The sequence below is a fragment of the Dunckerocampus dactyliophorus genome, chromosome 21 (genome assembly GCF_027744805.1).
Source record: "Dunckerocampus dactyliophorus isolate RoL2022-P2 chromosome 21, RoL_Ddac_1.1, whole genome shotgun sequence".
In the NCBI taxonomy this organism is placed as follows: domain Eukaryota; kingdom Metazoa; phylum Chordata; class Actinopteri; order Syngnathiformes; family Syngnathidae; genus Dunckerocampus; species Dunckerocampus dactyliophorus.
In genome coordinates, this window is record NC_072839.1 from 3,362,077 (window position 1) to 3,389,630 (window position 27,554).

The window sequence follows — 27,554 nt, forward strand, 5'->3', positions numbered from 1 at the left end:
GCTAATGCTACTTAAATGAGAATTGTCCACGGGGGTTGCTACGGCGACCGGACGCCGGTAATGTCAACCCAACCGTTAGTTTAGGAAGTTCATTCCATGTCGAAGTATATAACAGACGCTCACCGACAGCTTTAATGACAGTTCCCGACATACTTGAGTTTTAAAAGTCGATATAACCAGCTCCGTCCTTGCTAGCATAAAATCCACTGTGTCAACGCGTACTGACAATGTTAGCAGTAAAAGAAAAGACGTCTCAAGGAGGTAACAAACTCTCTCGATTATCCCCGCAAAATTTTATGGAAAGGTAACACGTTTGCTTATTTCCACCTTTATTTTCCTCTTCCAAACTAGCTTTTGCCACAGCTTCATGTACCAAGTACATAGCTTTTGTATTATTGCAGTATAATGTAGTGTACAGTACACGTGATATTTCTTTTATTGATGATTTGCTGTCTATTTACAATATTTTACATTCAGGTAACACTGCCAGTGACATAATTTTGGCAGAATATACCAAAATAATCATTTTCTCCTGCTTCTGATGCCCAATATTATCTTTTGTGTAGACTTCCATCAGAGATCCTGAATAAAATCCTGTCCTACCTGGATGCCGGCACACTTGTCTGCATTGGTCACGTCAGTAAGACCTTCTATCAACTCGCCAGTGATGAGTGGGTATTATTACACATTCACACACGGTGCGTTAAAGACATCGATATTGCAAATCTACTCTGAAAAGGATTTACGGATTCAAATGCAATCGTACATGCCTGCCAAGCAAAAAGCCGCGGTCAAAGAAGATAATTAGGATTCCGGTCTGCAGCTTCTGTCAAATCATAATTTCATTGCTCATTGCTGCTACTTTATAAATTTTGATGCACTGAAGCCAGCTGTTTTCTTGGCATCAGTTGAACATTTAGATGCTCAAGGCGGAAACCAAAACAAAAAGACAGTAAATATGTCTCTCATAATGCACATACCGAGTGGGGATTAACAGTTGGTTGCGATTGTGCCCAAAAAAATTTAGATGCTCGTCATGGTCTGATTTGCTCCAATTTGGCAACAGCTTTTCCCATAGAAAACAATGGAAATACAAAATAACTTGTTCCACTGTACAGTATATGGGCCAAATGGTGATAGGTACTTGGACATGATCAGATGATCAGATCAGGGTTTTCAAACTCAACTTACCTGGAGGCCACTGGAGGTTTGAGTCTGGGCTGCATCAAATATTCCACAAAAAAGTGTTTCAAGCGTAAAAAAAAAAAAGAAGATAACTGATCCAATCTTGTTCGACTCTCCGTTGGGCATCTCTGTGTGTAGTTTGCATGTTCTCTACGTGCGTCCGTGGGCTTATTCAGGTTACTCCGGTTTCCTCCCACATTCCAAAAACATGCATGTTGGGTTAATTGGAGACTAAATTGTTCATAGGTATGAATGTGAGTGGTTGTTTGTCTATATGTGCCCTGCGATTGGCTGGCGACCAGTCCAGGGTGTACCCCACCTCTCACCTGAAGTCAGCTGGGATAGACTCCAGCATACCCGTGACCCTAGTAAGGATAAGCAGCATAGACGATGGATGGATGGGAGGATCCAATGTTCCTTTTACACAGCATAGCTGCCCGTGCTTTCCGCTTCCCAGCATGCCTTGCGGCACTTGTTTTGTAAAAAGTTGCAAACGGAATGCAAACACACCTCCAAAATAGCAGCTGTTGTTGAGGAAGCTGAAGGTGATGAGTGACCAAGCACGTCCCCAGACGTGGACTCACTTGTGTTGTACACTGACTACTGTTAAGTTGTTTCTAATTTCATTTCTGTAGTATTGTCCCTTGAGAAGATGAGGTGAAATATTTGCTGGTTCTGTCATTTCTCTCACTACCTTTGACATTAATGCAGAGCTCTGTGGAGGAATATCTACAAGAGGCTGTTGAACAAGAAGTCTATCAGCATGGTCGGGAAGATGCTGGAGACCACCACGCTGGAGGCTCAGGCTCGGTCCGAAGGCTACTGGAAGTTGCATTACTTCAAGACTCGGGACGCGTGGGCCAGGAGGAAGTGGAAGACACACCTCGGAGTCATCAGCCGTCACACGGGGTTGCCTAGTCGCACAGTTCAGATGCTCCGGTAAGATAAAAAGCGATCAATTGTGCACAATTTGTTCAATTATTGCTTATTAGTTCATAGTATTCAAGTACCTTTTTTGTATAATTTTCCTCTGAAGCATGCTCTTCCTAGCGCCCTCTCGTTTGAAGTTTCCCGTATTTTTCCTGTTTTATAACTGTAATGAACGTAAACTTATAAATTTACCTGACATCAACATTTAGTGTAAATGCAGCTCGCAAATATCTGGAGAGCTGGCCCGAGGCACTTTAGCTTGCTTAAATCAGGGTTTACGCAACAGAACACTGACTACAATCACAAAAATGAACAACACAACATAGAACAGGTAAGTAAAAACACCAAGGCCAATTAATACTACTATGGGTAATAATAAACAACAACTACACTTCAACGTTTTACACAACAAGTGCCGCAAAGCATGCTGGGAAGTCGAAAGCACTCCAGCTCCCAGCACACAGGTTGGCCACCACCACTACAGGAAACAAGGAACAACAACTTACACCACAAGAGAGGAGGAATAATAGCAACTTTTCAAGATTCAAGATACAAGAGTTTTATTGTCATATGCATAGTAAAACAGGCAGTTATACTATGCAATGAAATTCTTATTCTGTTCATTCTCCCAAGAAAAGAAAGAAAACACAAGGAAGAATAAGAACATAAGAAACATATATACCAATAAATTAAGCAACAACAACAGAAGAGACTTTTTACACAACAAATGTTGCAAAGCATGCTGGGAAGCCGGAAGCACTCCCAGTGATGATGGTAATGCCAGCTATCCCCTTTGAAAAAAAATATTATTTCCCAAATGTTTGTGAAAATATACCATATTTTCAAATGCAAATGTTGACAGGTGTGTCATCTATTATTAAATGATGCATTTATAGCTATGTTGAAGTCACTATTGATTTTAAATGTTATCCAGCACAAGATGTTTGAGGTAGTTCAGTGCTTTTCCATTCTGCCAGTCTGTGATTGCTGCAAAGTTGTGTTATTTTCCAACCTTATTCTGTTTGACCAAAGCATCATGGGAACTCTTACGTACTTACTGTGTGCACAGTAGAACTTCAGGGCTCTAACCTTACTAACAAGTGAGAGCCACAAGCCAGTTAAAGCTGCCGGCAAGCAAACACAAAGCGTTTTTTTTTATTATATATATATATATCACATTTAATGACACAGTCTTATTAAAGGTGAAAAAAGAGGTCTCGCAACATCTGCTCAGGGGGATGCCAGCGTCCAAGATGGGAGGTGGGGCTCCCCCACTGCCTTCCTGCTACTTTCTGCAGGGTTTTTATAACCTCTGATTAGACACTGTGCGACACTCCATTTTGAGTTCCATGGCCATCGCTTTGGTGAAGAAGGGGGAGTAGAAATAATTGTGTTCCTTGCAGAGGCTGTGTGAATTGTTGAAATAAATTACTTACCCACGCCCCATCCGACCTCTCATCTACAAAACACACACTTTCTCCTCCTTCCCCGCCAACTCAGACACTATCCCGTGGGGGTTTGTCTGTTCAAGACACTCAGGCGCATGCGATTTACCTTGCTAATAATCATTTCACAAGACATCACATACACAGACAATGGCGGGCCAAATCCCCCAGGTCGCCTTAGTTCTCTTGGGCTGCTCCAGTTTTTGCTTTTGTTCCTCCCTTTAATTGATACTGGATGGCACCTCATGCTGAATCACAATAGGGACAGTCCTGAATCCCAGTTTAGACTGAATTAGATCAAGAAATCCGCCAGAGCAGCTGCAGATTTATGTCATTATTGCATTTTAAATCCATTAGCAGCTTCACTAAAGTCCCTCGCCTGCTGATAAAGCAAACGGAATCGCCATTAAACTCTAGTTGGGCGAGTTTAAAGTGTAATAAAGCCAACAAAATAACCGGTCTGTTAATTTACACATCTATTGTTTTGATTGCAATCTGCATGAACCTGCTTTTATTGCAAAATTACAAATGATTATTAGACCACACTGCAAAAAAAAAGACAAAAGTTACAATAAATTCATGAATTTATCAGCATAAACGTGTACCTGCTTAAACTTCAATTTGTTTTGTCAAAAGGGGTGCATGATATTTATATTGCGATATGAGGGCGTTACGATGTCATAACGATAAATCTGATAACATAAAAAATAGCTCAGATAACCGATCATTTAAAAAAGCACCATTGAGGCGAGATTACCAGTACTGTGCGGGTGAGCAAATCAAGCTCTCCTTTTTTCTCCTGCCTGTGACGTTAACGGCCTGTCATCACTTCCCCTGAGCTCACGTGTAAACAAACATTCACCTTAAGAGAAAGACATTTTGCATGCTAGGTGTACGAAATGTGCCGCAATGAGGGGAACAAAAACCCATCGAGCACAAAAAAAACCTTACCAGCCACCTGAAGCGCCAGCAAAGCCAAGGCACCTGGGGCTATTTGTGCCGCAACGTGCAAAAGGTTTGCCAGAGGCCTCCGTGGCGGCACACTGGCTGCTCGGAGCGGGTGCCCGAATACAGTGCACTTTGCTGGGCCAGAGCAGGTTGGTCCCTCCGCTCTATACTCTGGTTCTCCTGATAGTAGTGATGTGGTAGTAGTAATGTCATGATATTGGAGTAGGGCAAATCAACAGGTACAGTTGGTCAAATCCTAATTTGTTCCAGTCCATCTTAACTCTAGGCGTGCACAAACTACAGTTAAATCTTAATTTTAAGAAGTAGATAATATCGGTCATCGGTATCATATCCGTCTTGAGAAGCAGTAAGTTATTGGTGTGGGTTATGGCCGCAACAAAAGCCCAAGTTAGGGATTGTTGTGCCCGTTGTGAGATCACTCAAAGCTGCAATAAACGCCTGTTTTTACGGCGATCAAAGCCATATTCTGTACAACCACAGAACAATGATGATTATATTTAGGAAAAATTGTGAACGAGTTAAGCCGTCAAATTTGAAGTGCGAAGTAGTGAGTGCAGACATTACGGTCAAAATACGAAGAAAGTTACAATAAATCCATGAATTCATCAGCATAAATGTGTACTTGCTTTAAGATGAGCGAGAACTGCTGAGGGATTTAAATTTGTTTTGTCACATCAATCTTCCTGAAAAATAACGACACATGCTGAAATCACCTCCTTTGTTAGCTTTGTTCCAGTGTCAACAAGAACTGTTTTTAACACATATTCTTATGGTACTATTATGTTTCTACAGATCTCTGACTGTTGGGTTTGTATCTGTGTGGGAGATGTGACATTTACCTATTAACATTTCAACTAAATCATCGTACTACTAGAACTTTATTCTTGAAATTGCACACTTTTCTTGTCAGTGTGACCAAAAGCCACGTCTCTCATGGCATTGTTTATTCATGCATGTTGTTTTTGCACCCCAGAGGCATTACCTGGGAGCTCACGGTCACCGACAAATCAAGGAATGAAGCCGCGTATGATCTCAGCTGGTTCCAGTTCTTTGAGACCTCCGTGGTGCTGTGCTGGAATGGAAACCTCTGGCAAGACTACCATCACATTTCTACCCTTCAGCTCCACGGCGTCAGGAGAGTAGCCCTCGACTGCCCCGGACTAAAGGCGTAAGACAGTCATCATCCGTCCCCAGCCAGCTCCAGCTCATTTGATGTATTGTTTTTCTTTGTTGTGTCAGACCAGGCTGGAGGTCCCTCATGGAGGTGATAGACATGGAGAGTGCAACCAAAAGCATGCAAGACTATGGTCAGGACCATGTGATTGAACTGAAGCTACTAAAGCCTCACATAGTCATGGGGCTTTGGAAGGTAATTATCAAACATACTGCAAACACGTGGTGGAAATTGTTGGTACCTTCACGCCAAAGATGGAAAAACCCACAATGACTGCCTTCCCCAGACAACTTCAGAATACTCCAGTGTTTGGTTCTTCATCATTCTTGTGTGTTTTTGGTCATTGTCCTTTTGGAGGACCCATGACCTGCAACTGAGATCAAGCTTTCTGACACTGGGCAACACATTTGGTTCCAGAATGCCGTGACAATCTTTTGGTTTCCTTTTATGCTGCACACCCTTTGTCGGATGCAGCAAAGCAACTTTAGAACATAACCGAGTTTCCTCCATGTTTCACAGCAGGTATGGTGTTCTTTTCTCTGTTTGCTTCATTTTTGCGTCCGTAAACATAGTTCCAGATTTGTCTCCCAGAAGCTTTGTAGTGTGTCAATATGCATTTCGGCAGATTCCAATATATTTTCTTTAAATATTTACTTTTTTGTCAGTTTAAAGTTATTTCAGTGGCCATTGTGGGTTTTTCTTTCTTTCGCAGACGGGTACCAACACTTTTGACCATGTCTGCATATAAAAATGTTGAAGCCACAGCAAAAACATGTCACAATATAACCTGTAACCGTCCATCTGACAAAGCTTAGAGCAACGAATGTGCAGAGAAGAAATCAAATGTGTTACTTTCAGGCAGGGGTGTCAAAAGTTTTTCCAGTGAGGGCCACATAGTGAAAAATTAAAGGATGCAAAGTTTTATATATTTAAAAGAAACACTGCATCTCAGCTTTATTATATACACTTAGGTGAAAAAGGAGAAAATTATTAATATGAACTTCGGTCTTTGCTCTTTTTCCCCCCATTTTTGCTGTTTGTTTTTTTCTTAATTTCCAGATATTTAAACTTTTTCTTAAATAATCAATGTAATTTTTCTTCTCGTAATATTTTGACTTTATTCCGAAAATACTATGACTTTTTCCCCAACCAAATTTTTCCTAAAATGACAAATTTATTTGTTGTTTTATTTGTTTTCATAATATTACAACTTTAAAACAAAAATGTATTTTTATTTAATATTTCATCTATATGAATATATCCATATATTTAAAAAATTATGGTTTTTTTTCAATATTTAAATGTTTCCTCATAATAATACGTTGTTACTCTCATAAAATTACCTCTTCTCGTTAGATTGCAACTTTTTTGTCTTAATATTTTGACTTAATTGTTATTATTAAATTATTTGGAAATTACTATCCATCCATCCATTTTCTATACCGCTTCTCCTCATTAGGGTCACGGGGGCATGCCGGAGCCTGTCCCAGCTGACTTCGGGCGACAGGCGGGGTACACCCTGGACTGGTCGCCAGCCAATGGCAGGGCACATATAGACAAACAACCATTCACACTCACATTCATACCTATGGACAATTTAGAGTCACCAATTAACCTAACATGCATGTTTTTGGAATGTGGGAGGAATCGGAGTACCCGGAGAAAACCCACGCACACACGGGGAGAACATGCAAACTCCACACAGAAAATGCCCAAGGGAGAATTGAACCCAGGTCATCCCGATCTCCAGGCTGTGACTGCAGAAATTACTAAAATTTTGTAAAATTACTGCAGATTTTTACATTTTGTTGTTTTGTTTTTGGTTAAATTATATTTTTTCAATGTGCCACTGGCCAATAAAAACAGCTGCTTGGCCGCAAATGGCCCCCGGGCCACACTTTGTACACCCGTGATTTAAGGCAATCTTTTCAATAATTCCTGTCGAGAAAGTGACTTCATGTCTTTGTTGGCAGGACCAGCGTAGCATCGCTTTTGTCATATTCACCCTCCACTTCCATTGCCTACTGGAAAGAAGCACCCAGGGGTCCTCTGTTTGGTAGGATGTACCTCTTATTCACGCGTTTAAGCGGCATAAAGTGTGTCAGCGGCAGATTGAAGTGACAGCACTCATTCCCGAGGTGACCTATCTCTGATGCACTGCTTGCTGATGTGTCACAAGCACTTCCGCTACAGCGGTGCTTGTTATATTGTCAACATTCTGACATTTTTTTTCCCCTTTTGTCATCAGCATCTGCTACAGCTCGGCATTGTGTTTGGATAAGGTTTTGAGAAGACAATACGTTTCAATCTGTAATTTAAAGGCACAGGTCAGAATGTATTTTGTATTTAGATGTGATCCAATGGCTTGTTAAAGAGAATGTAAGAGGTGTCATTACAGTCCTTGTAGCATGTCTACTAAATCAACATAGTGTGCACATAGCACCCTCTACTGGTCACATGTAAGATCACGTCTTTTTCCTTATTTTTTCTTCATTGCCTTTCAAAAGCCCCTACATGGAGCCGGTGGCCAAAGCCCCATTTGATGACATTGACCCTGATTATGGTCTCCATGGTTACCAGCTTCACATAGTTCTCCACAGCAGTCAATGTGAGCTCATGTCGGGAAGTTTCTTGCAGCTATTTTGCCGGAGAGGTAGTACATGTGTCTTGATACGTCTTAAAATATGAGCTTATATCGGAATCATCGCAGCTACAAATGTATCTGATGCAAAACATCTCCCTCCAGATCAGATCCGCGATGGCCTTGTCAAGCTTACTGCTATTGATGAGACCTCCTTTTCGCAGCACACGTCTCTGTCAGGCGATGTCGCTCTGCCCTGGAGATGTGAGGCCCTGCAGGGTGAAGTCAAGGTACCACTTACTACCTGCTGTAACACTTGCATGTCCACTGCTACAAATACAAGATGCCAGAAAGACATTCACTATGAATTATATGGTAGGTCAAAAAGGCTTGATGGAGGTCCACCTTGATGATTTACAGTCTAAGGTCTAGACTAGAGCAGGGGCCCTCAATTAAAATGTATACTTGTTCAAAATAGCTTTTACTTTGTTACAAAGTAAACACATCAGCTTCCCCACTGCATTATTGGTAAATAGTAGGGCTGTCAAAAATAGTGTGTTACCTCATTTATTTAATTAATTACTTTTTTTTGTTGCCTAATTAACGCGTACGCAATGCACTTATCGCAGTCGGGTCTGGAACCAATTAACGTCGATAAACGAGGGTCGATTGTACATCCATGTCAAAATGACCCCTGCATCCTTTGACTTTTCAGTATTCGGCCCTCGGTTGTCAAAGTTTGGACACCCCTGAGTTAGACTGAATAATGTACATTATTTATGTGACGTTGGGTGGGGCCAAATGGCCACGTACCTCATACCACCTACTGGGGACCACTGGTGTTGAGTCTTACTAGATCTTCACTCGTGTGCAAAACCCTCCAGCAAAGCTGAAAAAAATGTATCTTGCCATCCTTCTCAATCAGTTATATATTTGTAGAAAAATACGTAAAAGAAGTTTGCACAGGTGCCACACACATCTTGTGCAGGGGTTTTTGAGTTGACTTGAACCTGAACATGTAGCTTATTTCTACTTTTCTTCAGGGCCGCTGTTTCATGACTCTCACGCTTCTTGACGAGTTCAACAAACCCTTTTGGTGTATCAGCTCTCCAGTCTCCATGAAGTACCAGGAGAGGCCGTGTTCGCTTTTCTACGCCGCCGAGCAGTTCGTCATTCACTATCAGGACCTCGACGGTCAAGTCATGATGAACATTGTGCAGGTAGAGCAGCAAAAGCAATTATTCATTGTCAACCTGGCAGTCTATGTGACCACTGGCAAAGTCAGTAAGTACTTCAGGAAAGAATACTCAACATAGCAGCCACCATTTTAGTGGATTTTCTGCAAAAATCTAACTTTAGGTCACTTAAACCGTTGAAAAAGAAAAAAAAAAAACAGCAGAAATGGAAAAAGGCATCTGTAATATCACCAGAATAAAGTCACAATATTAAAAGAATACAGTAAAAAAAGTTGCAATTTTATGAGAATAAACTTGTAATATGAGAATAAAGTCAGAATTACAAGAAGAAAATTGAAAAAAAGGCAAACTGAATCAGGTGGAAATTTTAAAAACAAAAAACAGCAGAAATGGAAAAAACAGTTTTACAACAGTAAACTCATAATAATATGACAAAAATAATTTACATTTACATTTTAGTAGCATAAAGAGGAAATATGAAAGAAAAAAGACTTTTCAAAAGATGTTTTAAAAAGTCGTAATATTATGAGAAACTAAAGAAAAAACAAAATTAGGTTGTGGAAAAGATTATGTTACAGGAATAAAGTCAAAACATGATGGGAATAAAGTCATAATATTAAGAGACAAAAATTTACAAAGGTTATTTGAGAAGAAAGTTCAAATATTTGGAAAGTTTAAAAAAAAGCCAGCAAAAATGGGGAAGAAAGAGCGAAGAGCGTCGCAAAGAGCGGCGTTGCATACAACGTCGTACTATACATGTGTTGCTTTACAAAACATCAAAGTGGCCCTTGCGTCCTTTCATTTTTCACTTTGTGGCCCCCGCAGCTGGAAAAAGTTTGGACACCCCTGGAGTAGCGAGAGTAGCCGTGTGCAGCTTGTATAGCAGTATAGATTATAGATTAACTGTCCTCAGAACATGACAAGTCTAGCCTGTTGCATTTCCAGCTATTGAGACAATATTGGCTATGTGGTCAGTCATTTTCGGTGGATTATCAATCTATTCTGCTCTACGAGCTGCACACTGACTACTCAAAAAGGTGCATTCAAGTTTCATTTCTATAGTATTGTCTCTGGAGAACGTCGGTGTTTGGGGTGTATTGACTTTTGTGAGAAACTGCCCACGTCCTGCATCAGAATATTCATCTGGAACGCCATACACTATAAAAATTCTATTGCCAATTCAGCTCCTTTCCATCACACTACCTTTCATATTTTAGATTTCCCGTCACATCAATTCCTGCACACCGCCGCTCTTCATGCTCATTTTATTAGAAAAGCACGCGACCAAGGACACTGGGATAGTGATGCATCTGCCAAGAACCAAACACAAAATGTGTGCAAGCCTTTGCTTCAGACTCATAAATAAACAGCGTGCATCTTCCAAAAATCAATAGCTGCGTATTAACTATTCAAAAACCTTGAAAGCACCGCATGTGCTGCTCTTGGCAGCTGCTTTTCATGCATTCATCCTTTCATTCAATGTAGTGCTCAGGGTTGCACTGTGTTGAATGCAGCGCAGTCACTTTCATTATTTCATTTTTGTCATTTTGCACCCCAGATATGTTAGCACTGTTTAATGCTCTTATTTGAATTTATTTATTTTTAATTGGTTCATTTCAATTTATTTATTTTCAATAACATTTGTCATTGAAAGCGTGTGTAATAGGATGTCTCCATTTGCAGTGTTGATGGATATCATCACCACCCCCTTTTTTTTTAACTTGAATTTCCACCCAATCACTCATTTCTGCTATTAGTGCGACAAATAATCCTTCTTTCCTTGAGAAATTGTTTGTCCTGCGCTTGTGAAAGCGGTCTCAGGAAGAACATAGGAAATCAAATAAAAGCCAAACGTGAATAATAACGACGGGTAGTAATTGCTGCAAGTGCCAAGGATGATTTGTCACCCTGTAAAACGTACATGATCACTCACTGAGAAAGAAGCTTGATCGTCCATCACAGTAAATTACAGACACGGTAGAGAAAAAAACACATGATTGATATTGCATATGTTTTGACAGTGACTTTTGTAGCGGTAGAGGCGAGAAATGGCCACAAGAGGGCAGCGAAGCGCCTTCTAGGGAGCACCCCTTTTGAAACGCTTCAAGCAAATTGTACTTAGTGTTTTATTTTAATCACAGCCATCATATATTTATTTAATTCTTTAAAAACATACGTGGTTAATTTGAGCTCTTTTTGTGTTTTTTTTTTTTTTGTCCTGTGCTTGTGAGGAAGAGTGAAAAAGCGATGCTGTGTTGGCCTGGTTGCAAGATGATCCAGGCTTTGTTATCTGTAAAGCTTCCAATGTCATGTCTACCATATCCTCATGCGTGTCCCTCCCACCGTCGTCACATCAACCTTGTGAAACGGAACGCGCACTGCGTCTCATCAGATCATTTTAGCTAACACGTAGAGGACAGCATTCATCAACGTCACCGCGTTTTTGCCAGTGGTGCATTTTTCTGTCTTTCGTTGGGCACCGTATACCCATTCCACCCTGCGTGACCTTTGCCACCTCAGCAGAGCACGCTATACTCGGTCAGGGGTCTTCAGTGACTCGTGAAGATGCTACTATAGAACATGCGTAAGACACGCTATTTTCTGTTACATGCCAATGTCCTTGTTAGCTTTGACTTTGTAAACCGAGCAAGTCTTTATGGGGCCGTTTTCAACACAACTATACAAAATAATTTCCCAGAAAGTGTCAAGGGACGAAATCTGGTGTTTGTTAAACCTAAACCAATCAATTTGCTGAAGCCGCCTGTTTTGTTTGCTCACAAGGAAAGAAATAAGCGCTTTCTAGAGCTCTGTAAAGTAAAGTGTTTGGATAGAACGCTGCAGTGTTTAATGCCTGTATTGATTTTTGGACAGGTCTATTTACGCAGCTTTTTAAGTGAGCTACATCTGCTGTTATTGCGTTTACATTTACACCCAAAACACATCTAAAGTGCTAATATGTATACGTGGATATTACCGAATTGATCCAAATATACCACATCTCTTTCTCAAGATCTGTTTTCGAGACATTTTTGAAACTCTTTTTTTTTTTTTTTTTTCAAGCTGGTCTCTATGGTGTGCACTGCATCCCTCCAGTTCCCTGTTGTGTGTGAGCGTGACAGGAAGAGAAGTTATTTGCCGTCGTCTGTTGGTTTAATACAAGGGTGTCCAAACTTTGTCCACCGAGGGCCGAATACTGAAAAGTCAAAAGATGCATGGGCCGTTTTTACTGCATTTATATAAATGACACACACACAAGCACACAAACCTGTTTGACCTATTTTTGACATTTTATGATTAAATGTTTATTTATTTGTTATAAGTATTAACATTTCAGCTTTTTCTTTTTTTCCTTTTAATATTTTTTGGTGGAATTATATTCTTTATTTACATTTATGTTCCTTGGGCTCATAGAAAACGAGCAGCAGGCGCCAAATGGCCTCCACGCCACACTTTGGACTGGTTTATTAAAACACTCCTGATGACAACTTTAAAGACCAGTTGAAAAATTGCAAGAATTGCACTGTTGGAATGAAAGAAACAGGCTGTTCATCAGCTGATCAAAAATTGAAGAGCACAGCCTTTAAAAGCAAAAATGTGGATTGAACCTCATTTTCTGTCAGGTATCCACACTGTCATGAGCTCTTGACGGCAAAGGCAAAAGAGCTTTCACTCTTTGAACGCGGCGGGATTGTTGAACTGCATAAGCAAGGTCTCTCGCAGCGCGCCATTGCTGTTGAAACTTCTTCACGGCATCTGCCGGAGAAGGGGGAATTTGCAGGAGAGCACCAAACGTGGGTTACTTAAAGATGGAAGAAAGTTTTATTCTCCCTTGATGGTCCTGATGGCTTCCAACGTTCCTGGCATGACAAGGAGATCCCACCTGAGATGTTTTCCACACGGCACAGTGAAGGAGGCGCCGTCATGGTTCTTCAGTGGAACAATGGAGCTTCAGGTTGTGCAGGGGCGTCAAACGGTAGCCGGCTATATGGAGATGTTGCAGGGCGCATCCCACATGACTGAAGGTGCTCATCTGTGTGGTAATGACTGGCTTTTGTAACAGGACAACGTTGCAATTCACAATGCCCGCCTGACAAAGGGCTTCTTCCAGCACTTACTCAAAAGAATCTATAAAAATTGTTCTGCTCCCATTTCTTCTTTTTGCATTTTGGAGCTCTACTCAAAACCTCCTTAAGATCCAACAGTGCAAAATATAATTTTTGCAATTTTTCAACTGGTCTTAAAATTGTAATTAGGCGTGCAAGGTGATCCATCATTTTTGTTGAGAAAAAAAGAATATTCTTAAATAAAATGTTAGGTACAAAATACAACGTTTAAACCAGGGATTCTCAAATGGTCTCAACCTCAGACCCACATTTTCCAATGCTCATTCAGTCATGACCCACTTTGATTGAAGTGATTTTTATTTTTATTGTTTTACACTTTTAGTTCAGTGATTATTATTAATCCTTTACCTTTTTATACTTGTATATTACATATTTTAATGTCATTTTTGACTTGCTGTCTGCGACCCATCCAGAATGGATCCATGCCCCTCTTTCGGGTCCCGACCCACCAGTTGAGAAGCTGTGCTTTAGACCATCTATAACAGTCTTTCACGATAGTTTAGACCAATAGCATGGATGCTTTTTTTCCTGACTGTGGGTGTTGTTTGAGTGCGTGCATGCGTATACCTCATGAAAACATTTCCATATCAACGATGTAAGCATAGGCCAGGCTTGCACTCCTGCCACTCACATGTTATGCATTACTTTCATTCCACATTTTTTGGAGATTTTTAATGGACAAGCTACAAGACTCTCATGGGTCATTTGGAGCCCCAGTCAACACCAACGTAGGAAAAGCAAATAAATCTTCAAGAAAAGCTTACGAAGCACAAACACGTACGTCCTACCAAAATAGATGTGCATCATATGCAAATGATGCCATCTCACTTGTTGTCTCAAACATAAATTGGGAGCTTTGTCCTTGACCATCATGATCCATAGCTGTAAATCCTGGGTGTCCAGTCTTACTTGCCACATGTTAGCATGTGACGTAACTCCTGGTTGCTCCCTCTCAAACTCAAAAAGACCAAGTTTGTTGTTTTATTTATCCGCCAGCGCTCATCATCTCCTTGTGTGTGTCCTTTACGTCTTGTTGCCCTTCTTTGTGGCGTGCGCTCAGCAAAATGTCAGCCTGGACCTTTGTGTACACACGGGCAGTCTGAAACCAATTTCAGATGTGTCAGTGGAAGTGATGCTGCTCGCCTCTTGTGACAGTTGGAGTGGAGCAGCCTCATTTCTAAATCACCTTTTGCCTACTGAGTGGAGCCGCTTATGTTGGAAATGCAGCATTCTCATCATCATATTCTTATTATTTAATAAAAGTAATAATAGAAATAAATGACTATATTATATATTACTTTTATATTTACATACAGTATACTTAATATTTACATTCAATTAATAATGGAATAATGTATGTTAAACAATATTATTATTATTGTCATTACTATTATTAATTCTTATTATTATTATTAATATTGCATGTGTTATGTAATATTACAATTATTAAATATGAGTTAACACAAGTTATTTAATAATAATAATAAATTACCATTTTATATATAACTGTTCATATTTTTATGATGATGAATAATGTAATAATTGATGTGTTATATATTTTTGTTATTACTATTAATAATATTACTGATTTTATTATTATTATTATTATTATTATTATTATTATTATTATTATTACATATTTGCGTAATCATTACACTATTCTATAATGTTGTTAATAATAACATGCAACTAAATTAAAATAAAGATAAAAAGAAACATATTATTTTGTATAAAAATATTAAATATATAAATATTGTAATAATTTATATTTTTGCATTTTTTTACATTATGATTAATATAAAAATATGAGTGCATGTGTTATTATTTTTATTATTATTATTATTATTATTATTATTATTATTATTATTATTATTATTATTATCTGACCAGGCTGTAAAAAATGATTTCATACGTATTAACCCTGATAATATAAATTATTAATAATGATAATAATACGTATTATTGCTTGCAGATTTCCCTGCTATTAGTTGGACCTCTAACATGTCAGCTGTCATTTTTTCTAACAGTTTACAGTGCTTTTAGAATAGTCAGTGTACATCTTGCATAACAGTATAGATTTACTAGAGACGGCCTCCGTTTGGCAACACTAGTGAGTACAGAGGTAATTGTGTCTTGCCTGCATAAATTGGGACCTTTGTCCTTGACCATGATGATGTGTAGCTGCTTGGCTGCATGTGTGCTTCTGGCACCGGGGAGACGCGGTTCATTGAGGGACACATGACCAGTATTACATTCCAATGATGCTCACTCTGTTGGTAAATATACAGTAGATACAGTTTGCATGTTTCAATATCATTGAGATCAACTTTGGAAGTGTTGGGCATCACTTCCCTAGATCCCAGTTGGACCGTATCCTATCTGCACTGAAATAGCCTCCAAACTTGAAAGAATAAGGTTTGAAGAGGAGCAAAAACGTAGAATATAAAAGCTTGTGCTAATGTATGCAGGTTCTCTGTTCTGTTGCATTAAAACCCAACCCTCAGTGCCCATCTCTAATGTGTCTAGTGGAAGCTTTCTCTAACAGAATGTTCCCGCAGAGCGCGGATGGTATCGCGGGGGAGCTGCGGTCTTAACGACAGAAAGCGTTCCACCCCACAGGAGCTCATTCAGCGTATTCCTGCATAATTACCTTAAAGTGATTAAAGAAATCAATGGTATGCAGTCGCTCCCGGGGGCACTTTGCAAAGCCTTGGATGGTCACAGTGTACCAACCTGTCCAGGCCCCCTTCAAGAAGATTCAGTAAACACTTCATAACTAGCGTGACATGCAACACTTACTCTGAAAAAATAATAATAATCAGCATGAAGTTTTGTCAAGACAAATGCAATGTACAGTATGCGGTTGGATATTCTATCTTTTTTTTTCCCCCCCTGAAGGTTAGAATGTACTGGATGCTGGTTCGAAACAGTTATTTTGGTAGGAAATAGTGGGCATAATGACACAGTGGATTGATTAATTGCTGATATTGGGGTGCTGTTACTTCATTCTAAACAAGGCACAACGTGACATCAGCACATGGGAAGTTCAGCTACATCCATGTTACGGAAATATTCATTCTAATAATAATAATCACTTGAATTTATACAGCACCAATTATAAATGCAGTATAGAGCAGCATTGAAAGTGTGTCCAATGAGAAATTTTGTCCAAACCTTTGACTGGTACAGTATGTAGCGCCAAGGGACCTGAGGACGCTTGATTGATCAGCAGAGAAAGTTTGTTTTCTGCATAATAATATGTAAACAGACACAGCAGTCGATTAATTCAGTGTTCTTTTCCCGCTTTGGTTGCTTCAAAAAACCTTTAACTGGTCAGAGAGAATTTTAACATTCTTAACTGTCATACAAGTGTAAAAAGACGTTGACCACTGTTGAAAATACGAAAATGGGAAAATGTAAAACACTACTAGGAGGGAGGGGAGCTGTGAATGGACATGAAACACAAAGCATCACTAACAATATACTGTATACACCGTACTAGTATATTGTAGCGGTGTCACGAGAGACACGAGATCGGTGTACAGGACAAGGCGAGATTTTAACATGACTTTTAAGAAAAGTACAATGAAAAAATATATGACAGTATATTGCAATCTACGCATTTAGTTTCTACTATGTTTGTATTGTAGCATTGAGGGCTTCCCAGCATGCATTGTGACATTTTTGTTCATAGCTACTAAGAGTATGTGTTTATTGTGGTGTAAGTTGTTGTTTGTTGTTTCCATTTGTGGTAGTGGTGCCCCATGTCACATTCCCAACGCTGGGATTGCTTCTGACGTCCCAGCATGCTTTGCGGTACTTGTTTTGTAGAATGTTGCTAAAGTTACGTGTTTAGAGTGAACATAATTGTTGTTTATTATTCCTCATAGTAGTAGTAGTTGCCTTATGTGTGTTTACTTACCTGTTACATGTCGTGATTGTAGTTAGTGTTCCGTCTAGTGACCCCTCCCTGTTCATTACATTGTGTGCCAAGCTCGCTGCGAGTTTGAGAGCCCTATTTTAAAGCATTTCCTTCCCAGGCTTGTATCACCTCTCTGAAGTTGGCATCCGCGTAGCATTTATTCTCCTCTGTCAGCACCTTGGTTCCCAGTGAATGCACAGGAAGAAAAAAAAACAGAAAGGATGACAAAAACTTGACAAACTGCCTCTTCTATCAGCAGTGCTCACTTTGTCATTTTACACGAAATATTACAAATGCAGCGCCTTATCTCCCGCCGTTACAAAGCCTCTTCATTGCAACCCGTTAATTGAATCCTTTAAAGTTTCTCACTTTGAATTGTGGAGCTGATTGGGACTCAGCTTTCCTCCACGGTTGAATTATTAATACACTTTATTCAAGGTATTTTATTTTAGCCGCTGTTCTGGAGGCGCTTCCTCCAGCTTCCATCAGAACTCATAGAAGATTTGCCGTGTGATAATGCAAGAACTTTGTTGATTTTGAATTCTGCATGAACACAAATGGTGTGCATGTTCAGCAGGAGTGGCCCTACCCAATGTTTTATATGACACCCCCCTCCATTGACAATTTACATATGCTTACAAAAGAAATGGCCACGGGGCGACTTAATTTGTTATTATCATTGTGAGTAATGGACATTGCTTTAAGTGAATAATATTAGCTAGTTTGAATATAATTCAATTGAAGGAGAGTAATTTTTACAATTTGTGGCACCCCCTGCAGGCCACTGCGCCTTTAACATTTGCCGATACTGAAGTCATCTCTCATACTCTTGTGGCTGTAACGCACACCAAGCTAAAACTCAACTCTGAACCCCCGATGTTACTTCTTGTCCACCCCCACTCAGGTCCCTTAGCACCGGAACACATTTAAAACAACACATGCGAGTACAAGTCTTATTTATGCCTTATTATGTCCATTATATTGGGTAATACAAGTGTAAAGGTGACTATAGGGGTGTTATTTCATGTCTAGAGGGTTCTAATTATGTTAAAAACTGTATTTATAAGGTCATAAACAGGCTTTCTATGCTCTAACTATGAAAATATGTGATTTAGAAGTAAATTCACTTATCACAGTCGGGTCTGGAACCAATTAACCCCGATAAACGAGGGGTTACTGTACATTTTTTTTAAGGAAGATTGGTTCAGGACGGTCACAGCAAGAACCCTAGTGATTTTGTGGGGACCAAGGACATATTGCACAATATACAATATATCCCTCACTGCTAATCAGTGATTGGTTGGTGCCGTCAGTAACGAAAAAAATGGCACACGGGCCGAGGTTTTTACATGAAATGATTAACAGCAGCTTCAACATGTCTCATGGGATTTGTTTGGAAGTCTCACATCTGATCTTATAAGTCTTAACAAGGGAAGGAAGCCAGCGAGGATCATGGGATCTCATCAGAGATTTACACTGGATCGCCACAAAACCGTAGGCGCCTCTTAAAAAACACACACACACACACAGGAGGACAAGACATGACATGAATATGAAAATGAAGTGCACAAGTAAAGGTGGTAGAAAGTAAAGGAGAAACTGCTGTGTGCTGGTTGTTTCTGGCAGGATGACAAGCAGCTGTTCAAGTGTTCCTCCATAGCTTTAGCAAGCGTCCTACACTTGAACCTTTAGTTAATCTCCCTGAGGAAGTAAAGCAAAAAAAAAAAAAAAAAAACTGCTACGTTGGTAAATAAATGTCTTTTTTTTTTAAGTACTTCACTGCAGTTCCATCAAGACACAGAGGACACGCAGGTCATTTGGTTTCAAACTCACAATACAATCTCTTTTACTTCTTTTTCATTCCTTGTTTAACCTTCAGGCTAACCTGTATCTGAGTTCTGATAATGAGCGTGCCTCACGATAGCTTGCTGGTGATTAGATGACTTGGAAAAAAAGAAATACTGTACTGAGGAGTCATCTTTTTTAAAGCTTTGCTGCTTTACTGCATATTTTGTAGTGTTCCTCAAGCACATTGGAGGGCCCTGATGTTGGACGAAAGCGCCCAAAAGGTGTTTGATGGGGCTGTCTAGTCCAATTGTTCCACACCAAACTCATCCAAGCACGCCTTATGTCATGCCACAAGAGAAAAAACTGTTGCATCCAAAATTTGTAAGAGTCAGGCAGAGCGACAGGTCCAGGTTTATCCATCATTGGTTCCCTAATTGAATAAAGGGGTGTGTCTATTTAGATATTTGTCCATACTGTGTATTGAAACCATTAAAAAAAAACATAAAAACACTATCACACAATATTTAGTACAGTAATCCTTTGTTTATTGCGGTTGATTGGTTCCTGAACCCAATGTGAAAGTAGGATTTCTTATTTAAAAATGTAATATTTTCATAGAGCATCGAAATCCTGTTTACGACCTTCTAAATGCAGTTTTTAACATCATCAGAGCCCTCTACACATGAAATAACACCCCGATAGTCACCTTTACACTCCCATTACCCAATATAGTAGACATAATAGGAGAAAATAAGATATTTGAGACATAACTAAGTCTCATACTCATGTGTGTTGCTGTAACTGTGTTCCGGTGCTAGGGGAGATTAGTGGCGGCGGACCGGAAGTAATGTCAGGGGTTCAGATTTGACTTTTATCTTAGCAACAGTAGCCTTGTTAGAGCTTGCTGTGCCTGTTGTGAGATCATTCATACCTGCAATAACAGCATTCAAGCCTGATGCATCACTGACACCTAGTGACCAGTCTAGAATACTATCTATCACCAAAGCATCTTTGAATGTGTCTTATGAATGCCTTATATTTACACTTTTTGCCATTTATGTTGGTTAAAATACTTCATTTGGGCACAAATATATGTAAAAACAATAATGGGCCATAAAGCATGATTAGATCTTCTCAAGGGACAATGTTGTAAAAATGAAACTTGGATGTTGTGACATCTAATCAGGAGTGTATCCCAGATGCAGAGACACTTTAATATTGAGTGCAACAGGGAAAAGCCAACAGGCACAAAAATGGCGTAGACTGAGGTAGGCCAGGGGATAGCAATAGAAGGCACAGAAAAATGTGGGGGAAAAAAAGTAAAATAAGGTCATACAACATCCCACACATGGGGAAAACAACTCACAGGTAAGCAAGGCAGCACACTAGGGCTGTCAAAAATAGTGCGTAAACGTGCGTAATCAATGCACACGCATCATGGCAAGCCACGCCTCTCTGTTACGACGACAGACGGCGGCACATTGTAGCTCCCCACAGAGTCACACAGAGGCTGCCTGAACACATGAACAGCAGTATCACAAACACTTCTCTAGTCCGGAATGGCACTTCCTCATTGTCACTCTTCTACCACGAGATGCATTCACGGACACTCCGAACATCACAGTAACATCTTTATTATGTGTGTATGTGTGGTCTAAATAAACAGAAAGACAAAGAAAAACAATAAGTGGATAATCTTATCGCTCCTTTTACAACTCTCAATGCGGAAGTACAATTTGTTGCATTTACAGTAGTATGCTCGGATATCCCAGAAAATTAACTCAAAACATGTGAATTAAACTTAGTTACGTGGTGTCTTTGAATGCAACCCCTGCTTGTTGGCAAGATTAAGTAATCTTGTTACACATTTGCGTTGCTGACTGTTTTAGACAGTAACGGCTGATGGATAGTACTGCCATACAAGCTGTACACTGACTACCCTAAAGTATAGCCAGGTTCCTAGAGGAGATAAATTGCAATAAAAATGTTTCCCGAAACAACAATGCGACTCTATACGTCTGCAGAGAATTGAACACTTGTGAATAAAATGTCAATGTTTTGCAGACACCTTTTACCGTGACTGGTAAACGTGTGAAAATTACTGTCAGCCAATCCCCCCCGAGGCGTTACAGTGTGCAGATGTGCGAAAGAGTCCCGCGCTATCTCAGGAGGCGTACTAGATTTGACAGATGTTTAATGCAGTGTCGTCCTGCACGTCAGGACTTTAGATAACAAAACACACAAACATTCTGACAAATTTGCCACTTTTGCTGCCTGACGGACTAAGCCATAGCCTTGAACACCTGGGGAGGGGGTTTGCAGTTTAAAACATTAGCAGCCTTTGCAGAATTAATCTGTTCTCTCCTCCTGGTGCAACTGGTATTGATCACTAGGCTCCTTGTTTAATCATGTGACCTCGCTGCCTTGACATGGTTCATCAAGACACGGCCTTTGCATCACTGATAAGCAATTATTACAAGATTTTAACCATTGCCTTGCCCAAATATTATTCCTACTGATCATTCCAGTGAATGCTATTCATCAGGATTTCATTTGATTTGGATGTGGATGAGAAGTCTACATGAGGACGCTGTGAGTAGCTGTGCAGCGTTTCCTTGGAAACCAATGTGAGGCAGAGGTTGGAAGTGAAGGTAAGTAGATGACATTTTCAAAAAAAAGCAGATGAAAAGCTCTGACGTGCTCGGGGACAAATCGTGAGGCGCCACCTGGGTTGGTTGGTTTGCATCTCGAGACTTTTTAATAAGTAGTAAATAAAGTAGGATTCCTTCTGTACAAATGGAATATTTTGGTAGTTAGAGCACAGAAAACCTGTTTAAGACCTTCTAATTACAGTTTTTAACATTATCGGCGCTCTCTAGACATGAACTAACAGTAACCTTTACACTCCTATTACCAAATTTAGGAGACATAATGAGAGAAAATAAGACATAATATAGAGTCACACATCAGCAATGGGAGAGTTCATTGTTCTTTTTTTTTTTTTTTACTTCCTGTTCTGTACAGTATTTCCTGCAGTGGCTATTGTCTCATCAATGTAACATTACTGAGACCTAGTGACCAGTGTGGAATACTACATATCACAAGATCTTGGAATGCATCGTCTGAATGTCTTATATTTGTATTTTAGTTCATTTAGCCATTTTTATGCTTGAGAATGCTTAATTTAGACAAGAAATATGTTACATTTGCTTAAATGTTATATACATATTTTTAACTAATATATATCACAATGCAAGTTTTAAGGGATGCAAGACATCTGACAAGCATCTCCTCTGCATGAAGGGTGAAGACATTAAAGAGAGCTAATCTCCGAAATCCTGCCACTGTCACTCACACAGGCCGTGTCACACTGTGAAATGACACCGCTCGGCACCGTTGAACCGTCGACTCATGATCTGATAGGATGAAGAAAACTTGGTGGAAGTTGAAAGACAAAATGTTGCTGTGTGCTTCCAGGAAGGAGAGGAAAGGCCAAGAGGGGAAAGGGTGAATTCGGGGAGCGGTGTTCAGCATGATAGTGGTAAATAACCATATATGTCTCCATTTTTCTCATGTTTTTGGGAAGAGGGGTCATCTGCATTTCCTTGGACATACTTGAATTCCCAAGCTGCTTTGGAATCTTCATAAGGAGAAAAGATGAGTGTCCCTGTTCTTTGTGTGGTAGATGAAAACACCACGTACACAATATTTCATGAATGGATTGCGTACCTGTATAGTTCAATGTTACTATACAGTAATCCCTTGCCACTGAATTCTGTGGCTTTGCTCTCACGGTTTTTCAAATATTTCTATTCTCTAACTGCAGAAATATTCCATTTATAAATAAGGAACACTACGTCATGGAAATTCACTTGTCACGGTCACATTTATCCGCGATGAACAAGGAATTACTGCATCGCACAAATACAGACACAGCATTATGCACAGTACTGTTGTGCTTTTGAAAGATAATAATGCTTGGTTTTGATTTGCTGAGTCATAGAAGTGTCAGCACAGGATGTTCAAATATTCGGAACGTGCCATGGCGCCTTTCATCTTTTTCTGTCTTTAGTCCTTTGTGACTGCGACTTTGCGCTTTTATGACTTCAGTGTCTTCCATCGTCAGCTTTAGTTGAAATGTCTATTAGTTGCGAGGAGGAGGAGGTTTCACAGGGAAGGCACTCCGAAACACAAGCATGCCATCCATCACCATTTGCTAAAAAAGTGCGTCAACTTGCAAGAGTTTTCTGCAACGATAAAAGACGGGAAACGGCAATGGAGGAAATAATAAGCCCTGCAAACACAGAGAACTTGAAAAATGTGGAGCTATTGGTGAGTTCCTTTTTACTTATTGATAATTTATAGTTATGTACTTACAGTGTTAAAGTTGAATTTATTAGAATGGAAAAAAAAGTTGTAATCTCATGAGAAGAAGTTGTAATTTTAAAAGAATAACGTAATATGAGGAAAAATCATGACATTTTAGTAGCATAAAGTTGAAATATTAAAGGCTTTTTTTTAAGTGGCAATATTATGCAAGAATAAAGAATAAAGTCAATATATTGAGAGAAAAAAACATTTTCTAACAAGAAAAAAAGTCGCAATTTAACAAGAATAAACTAGTATTATGAAGAAAAATATCATTTTAGTACCATAGAGATTAAAAACTAAAGAAAAGTAGTAATTTGTAATAGTTTGTAATATTATGAGGAAAAAAAACATTAAAGTTGTAATTTTTGGAAAATTATATTTGGGAAACGTTATAATATAAAGGGAATAAAGTCCAAATATGAATATTAAGAATTAAAATTTTCATATTGATATTATTTTAATATATTGAATATCGAAATATTAATATTGTTATGGAAATTTAAAACGCAATAATTAAAAAGAATATGCTATTTCACCTATATCACAAAGCTGAGATGCAGTTTAACCTGTTGCATATATCTTTGCCTTCCAGCCTCAGCAATGTCATCAGGGACAGGCCACAGAGGACGTTTGCAACACACCTCAAGAAAATGGCCTTAAAGGTGCCTTGCTCTTTAGTGAAAACTCTGCTCAGGCGAATGGAGGCGACCACAGCCACCCCAAAGCTGTGGGAGATGCTCCAACCAGGGAGAGTATACGGGAGATGGAAAAAAAGCTAAAAGAAAAAGAGGAAGAGGTGACCTTCCTCGTAAATGCTGTAGCTGACGCTGAGATGGTCACCGTGTTTGTCAACAAGTCCTGGATGGAAGCGTACGACCAGCTGAAAAAGGCCTGGGAGGACGACTCCAACAACTTGGTGACAGCCATAAACGCAGAGTGGCAGCAGTGGTGGGCCTTTAGGGAGCAGGAGACCGCCGACCAGTTCCAGACACAGTGGGAGAGCATGCAGTGGCACATGAACGACATGGCCACCCAGTTTCAAATGGAGCTGGAGGGCATGCAGAGGCACAATTTTGAAATTATTGCCTACTTCAAAATTGAAATGGAGCGTCTCCATCAGCACATGCGGCGGGTCGTCCAGGAAAAGAACTGCCTGATCGCAAAACTGCAGAATGAAGTCTCCTGTCTAGTGACAAAGAATGGTGAGACGTCCCAGCGCCACAATTTGACGCACGAGGCCTGTAAGGACCAAAACAGCCTGAAAGCTTTGGAGGATCAGTTGAACGCAGAGCAAGATGCAATAATGGCCTTTGTTGAGGTGGTCCAAGGAGTAGGGAATGATCTCAACCGTCATGCTGCGTCATAAAGAGCTTCTGATACATCACCTCTGCTAATAATCATCCATTCCATGAAGACGTGTTGTCCTGCTGCAAAAACATTATGGAGCGAAAAACACATACCATCCATCCATCCATCCATCCATCCATCCATCATCTTCTGCTTATCCGAGGTTGGATCCGAGGTTCAGCTTATCCGAGGTTGGGTCGCAAGGGCAGAAGCCTAAGACAGGAAATGCCAGGAGAGACATAGTCTCTGTTTCCTGGGTCTTTCATCCATCCACCCATCAGTCTTCTGCTTATCTGGGGTTGTGTTGCGCAGACTGCAGCCTAAGACAAGAAGCCCAGACTTCCCTCTCCCCATCTGCTTCATCCAGCTTGGCTCCTGAGGTGTTCCCAGCCCGGTTTAGTCATAATCTCTCTAACATGTCCTGGGTCTTCCCCGAGGGACAACTTATACCTTCAAATATAAACTCTTTCCTTTTCAATAACAATCAACTACTTTCTCTCAGGACAACATCAACAATCCAAAGCTGCTCCTTCGCTGAACATGCTTCATATTTCTATGAGTGATGACAAACGCTACGACGCTGCTGGACAGGCATTACCTGTATTATTCAAAGGGATTGGACTATTACTCTTCTTTGCTTGTCCATTAAGAGGACACTCACCTCTTATTTCATAATGAGATCCAATGGATCGTCACTTGGGTTGTAGTGCTTCTGTACCCTTGAAGCTTGACTTCCAACACCTGATCGTGGACAAGCCACAATGTTGGATTCCACCTTGAAAGGCAGAAAGAGACGTTGAACTGTACCCATTTACTCACAGTGCACCTTTTTAACTGTACCCATTTACTCACAGTGCACCTTAAAGCCAGAAAAATGAGCATGGAACACATCACTCACAAGGAACACATCATTCACAAGTTTCTCTAATGCTGTCTGGCTGTCTAATTAATCAATCTCTCAATTTCTTCACCATTTAGATAATTATAGATAACAAGCTCAAATTCAGTGTTTTATAAAATGTGAAAAATTGTAAAAATAATTGATGACAAAATGGCCTGAGCATTTAATTGCTCTTAGTTTTAACTGAAATCCTGAAATCCAACAACTTTTGCACAATATTTTATTATTTTATATTCTTATAATTTATTTCAATGGGCCTGTATGTGCTGATGCATACATAAATAAAGTGCATCTGTGGATATGTTTCAGATGCATTCATGTGAGTGCAAAACACACAAAAACAATTAGCATTTCATAATAAAACACTAACTATGGAGGGAAATTAATAAAAAGGCGTCTTAACAGCTTTCAGAGCTGGACCCGCCCACAAGAAAAGTTGAAATGCAAACAGAAAACTAAAACACAAATAAAACTTGAGGAAATGCAAACAAAATGAAAAGTTTAATGAAAACAATTTTATAGTTTCCATTAAATTTTCTAATTCTTTTTTTTCATGTCTAATCCATTTTTTGATGAGATAAAAAGACACATTTCTTTCCATAATTAACACTATCAATACCCCAAAAACTGCTTTAACGGTTTTAATTTTTTTTTAAGTCCTTTAGATTCCATCCATCCATTTTCTATGCCGCATGGAAATGGAGTAAGTGAATGTTTTAATCATTTAAATCAAGTACTTGTATTTAAAATGACTACTGCCTGAAATGCACAATATGAAGGCTGTTTTGAGGATTTTAACCTTTTGGAAAGACCGATATGTTTTCATAGAAAGAAAATACGTATATTAACACTTTTCTTAATTGTTTTTAACATACACCATTATCCAACATACATTACCAGTCAAAAGTTTGGAGACACATTTTCAGGTTGTTGTATGAGAAAGTGTATAAACTTTTGACTTGACATCGCAGGAAGGTGTGAAATTTGGTGGACAAATATACAAAATATATAATTGAACACCAGTGGTAAGCTAGCTGCTCAAAATTTTATTTTTGATGGTTTCTAATGGGACATTTTTTGTCATACTAGTTTTTGATTAGCAACTTTTTTTTTTTTTACCTATATTTCAACACCTCCAAAATGGCTTGAAATTGAAATTTTCAACAAATGACTAAAAATATCCTCGAGAGTTGTTAAGCTATTACGACAGAAGGCGTCAACCAAATTAGAAATTGGACTCAAACAAGCAACAGACAACTTGGACAACTTGGCAAACGCTTGTAAACATTTGAAAAGAAAAATACCCATCTTGAAAATTCCTCCAGAAAAAAAGTGTACAAAAATTGCAGGAAAATAGGCTGGACATCGTGCACAAATCCTGCAATGACTCCTTGGACCAAGAATTGATTGGAGTGGCGTCCTCAGATCGATAACCGCACAGCATCCATCCGGCATTTGCATGTGCTTACTCAGCAGGTGCGACATCAGTCGCACACATGTGGCAATGCTCTGCTTTCCACACTTTAATCCCACCTCTGCTCCATGTCAATTCATGACATCGCTTAGGCCTTGTATTAGACGTGTTTACATTTGCAAAAGTTGCTTCACTTCCTGTGTTTCG

At 39.5% G+C, this 27,554-nt stretch overlaps 1 protein-coding gene across 3 annotated transcripts; it reads left to right on the forward strand.

Moving 5' to 3' along the window:
• Positions 1 to 27,554, forward strand: fbxo15 (F-box protein 15). Of its 3 annotated transcripts, XM_054765542.1 has the most exons (11): positions 1 to 304; positions 567 to 671; positions 1,897 to 2,124; positions 5,503 to 5,697; positions 5,769 to 5,898; positions 7,677 to 7,759; positions 8,211 to 8,356; positions 8,450 to 8,574; positions 9,328 to 9,504; positions 22,792 to 22,855; positions 24,278 to 24,484. In XM_054765542.1, the coding sequence occupies exons 1-11, from the start codon at positions 228 to 230 to the stop codon at positions 24,343 to 24,345; spliced, it is 1,398 nt and encodes a 465-aa protein (XP_054621517.1). In that variant the 5' UTR covers positions 1 to 227; the 3' UTR covers positions 24,346 to 24,484. The 3 variants fall into 3 exon arrangements, with proteins under 3 accessions (XP_054621517.1, XP_054621515.1, XP_054621516.1); XM_054765540.1 differs by lacking the exon at positions 22,792 to 22,855 and having other exon boundaries at positions 24,278 to 27,554; XM_054765541.1 differs by lacking the exons at positions 7,677 to 7,759; positions 8,211 to 8,356; positions 8,450 to 8,574; positions 22,792 to 22,855 and having other exon boundaries at positions 24,278 to 27,554.

Bases quoted from the DNA above. Each gene is read 5' to 3' on its own strand.
- fbxo15 (XM_054765540.1), top strand. From the start codon at position 228: ATGTTAGCAGTAAAAGAAAAGACGTCTCAAGGAGGTAACAAACTCTCT. The intron at 305-566 runs GTAACACGTTTG...TCTTTTGTGTAG, and splicing joins CCGCAAAATTTTATGGAAAG to ACTTCCATCAGAGATCCTGA. The intron at 7,760-8,210 runs GTAGGATGTACC...GCCTTTCAAAAG, and splicing joins ACCCAGGGGTCCTCTGTTTG to CCCCTACATGGAGCCGGTGG.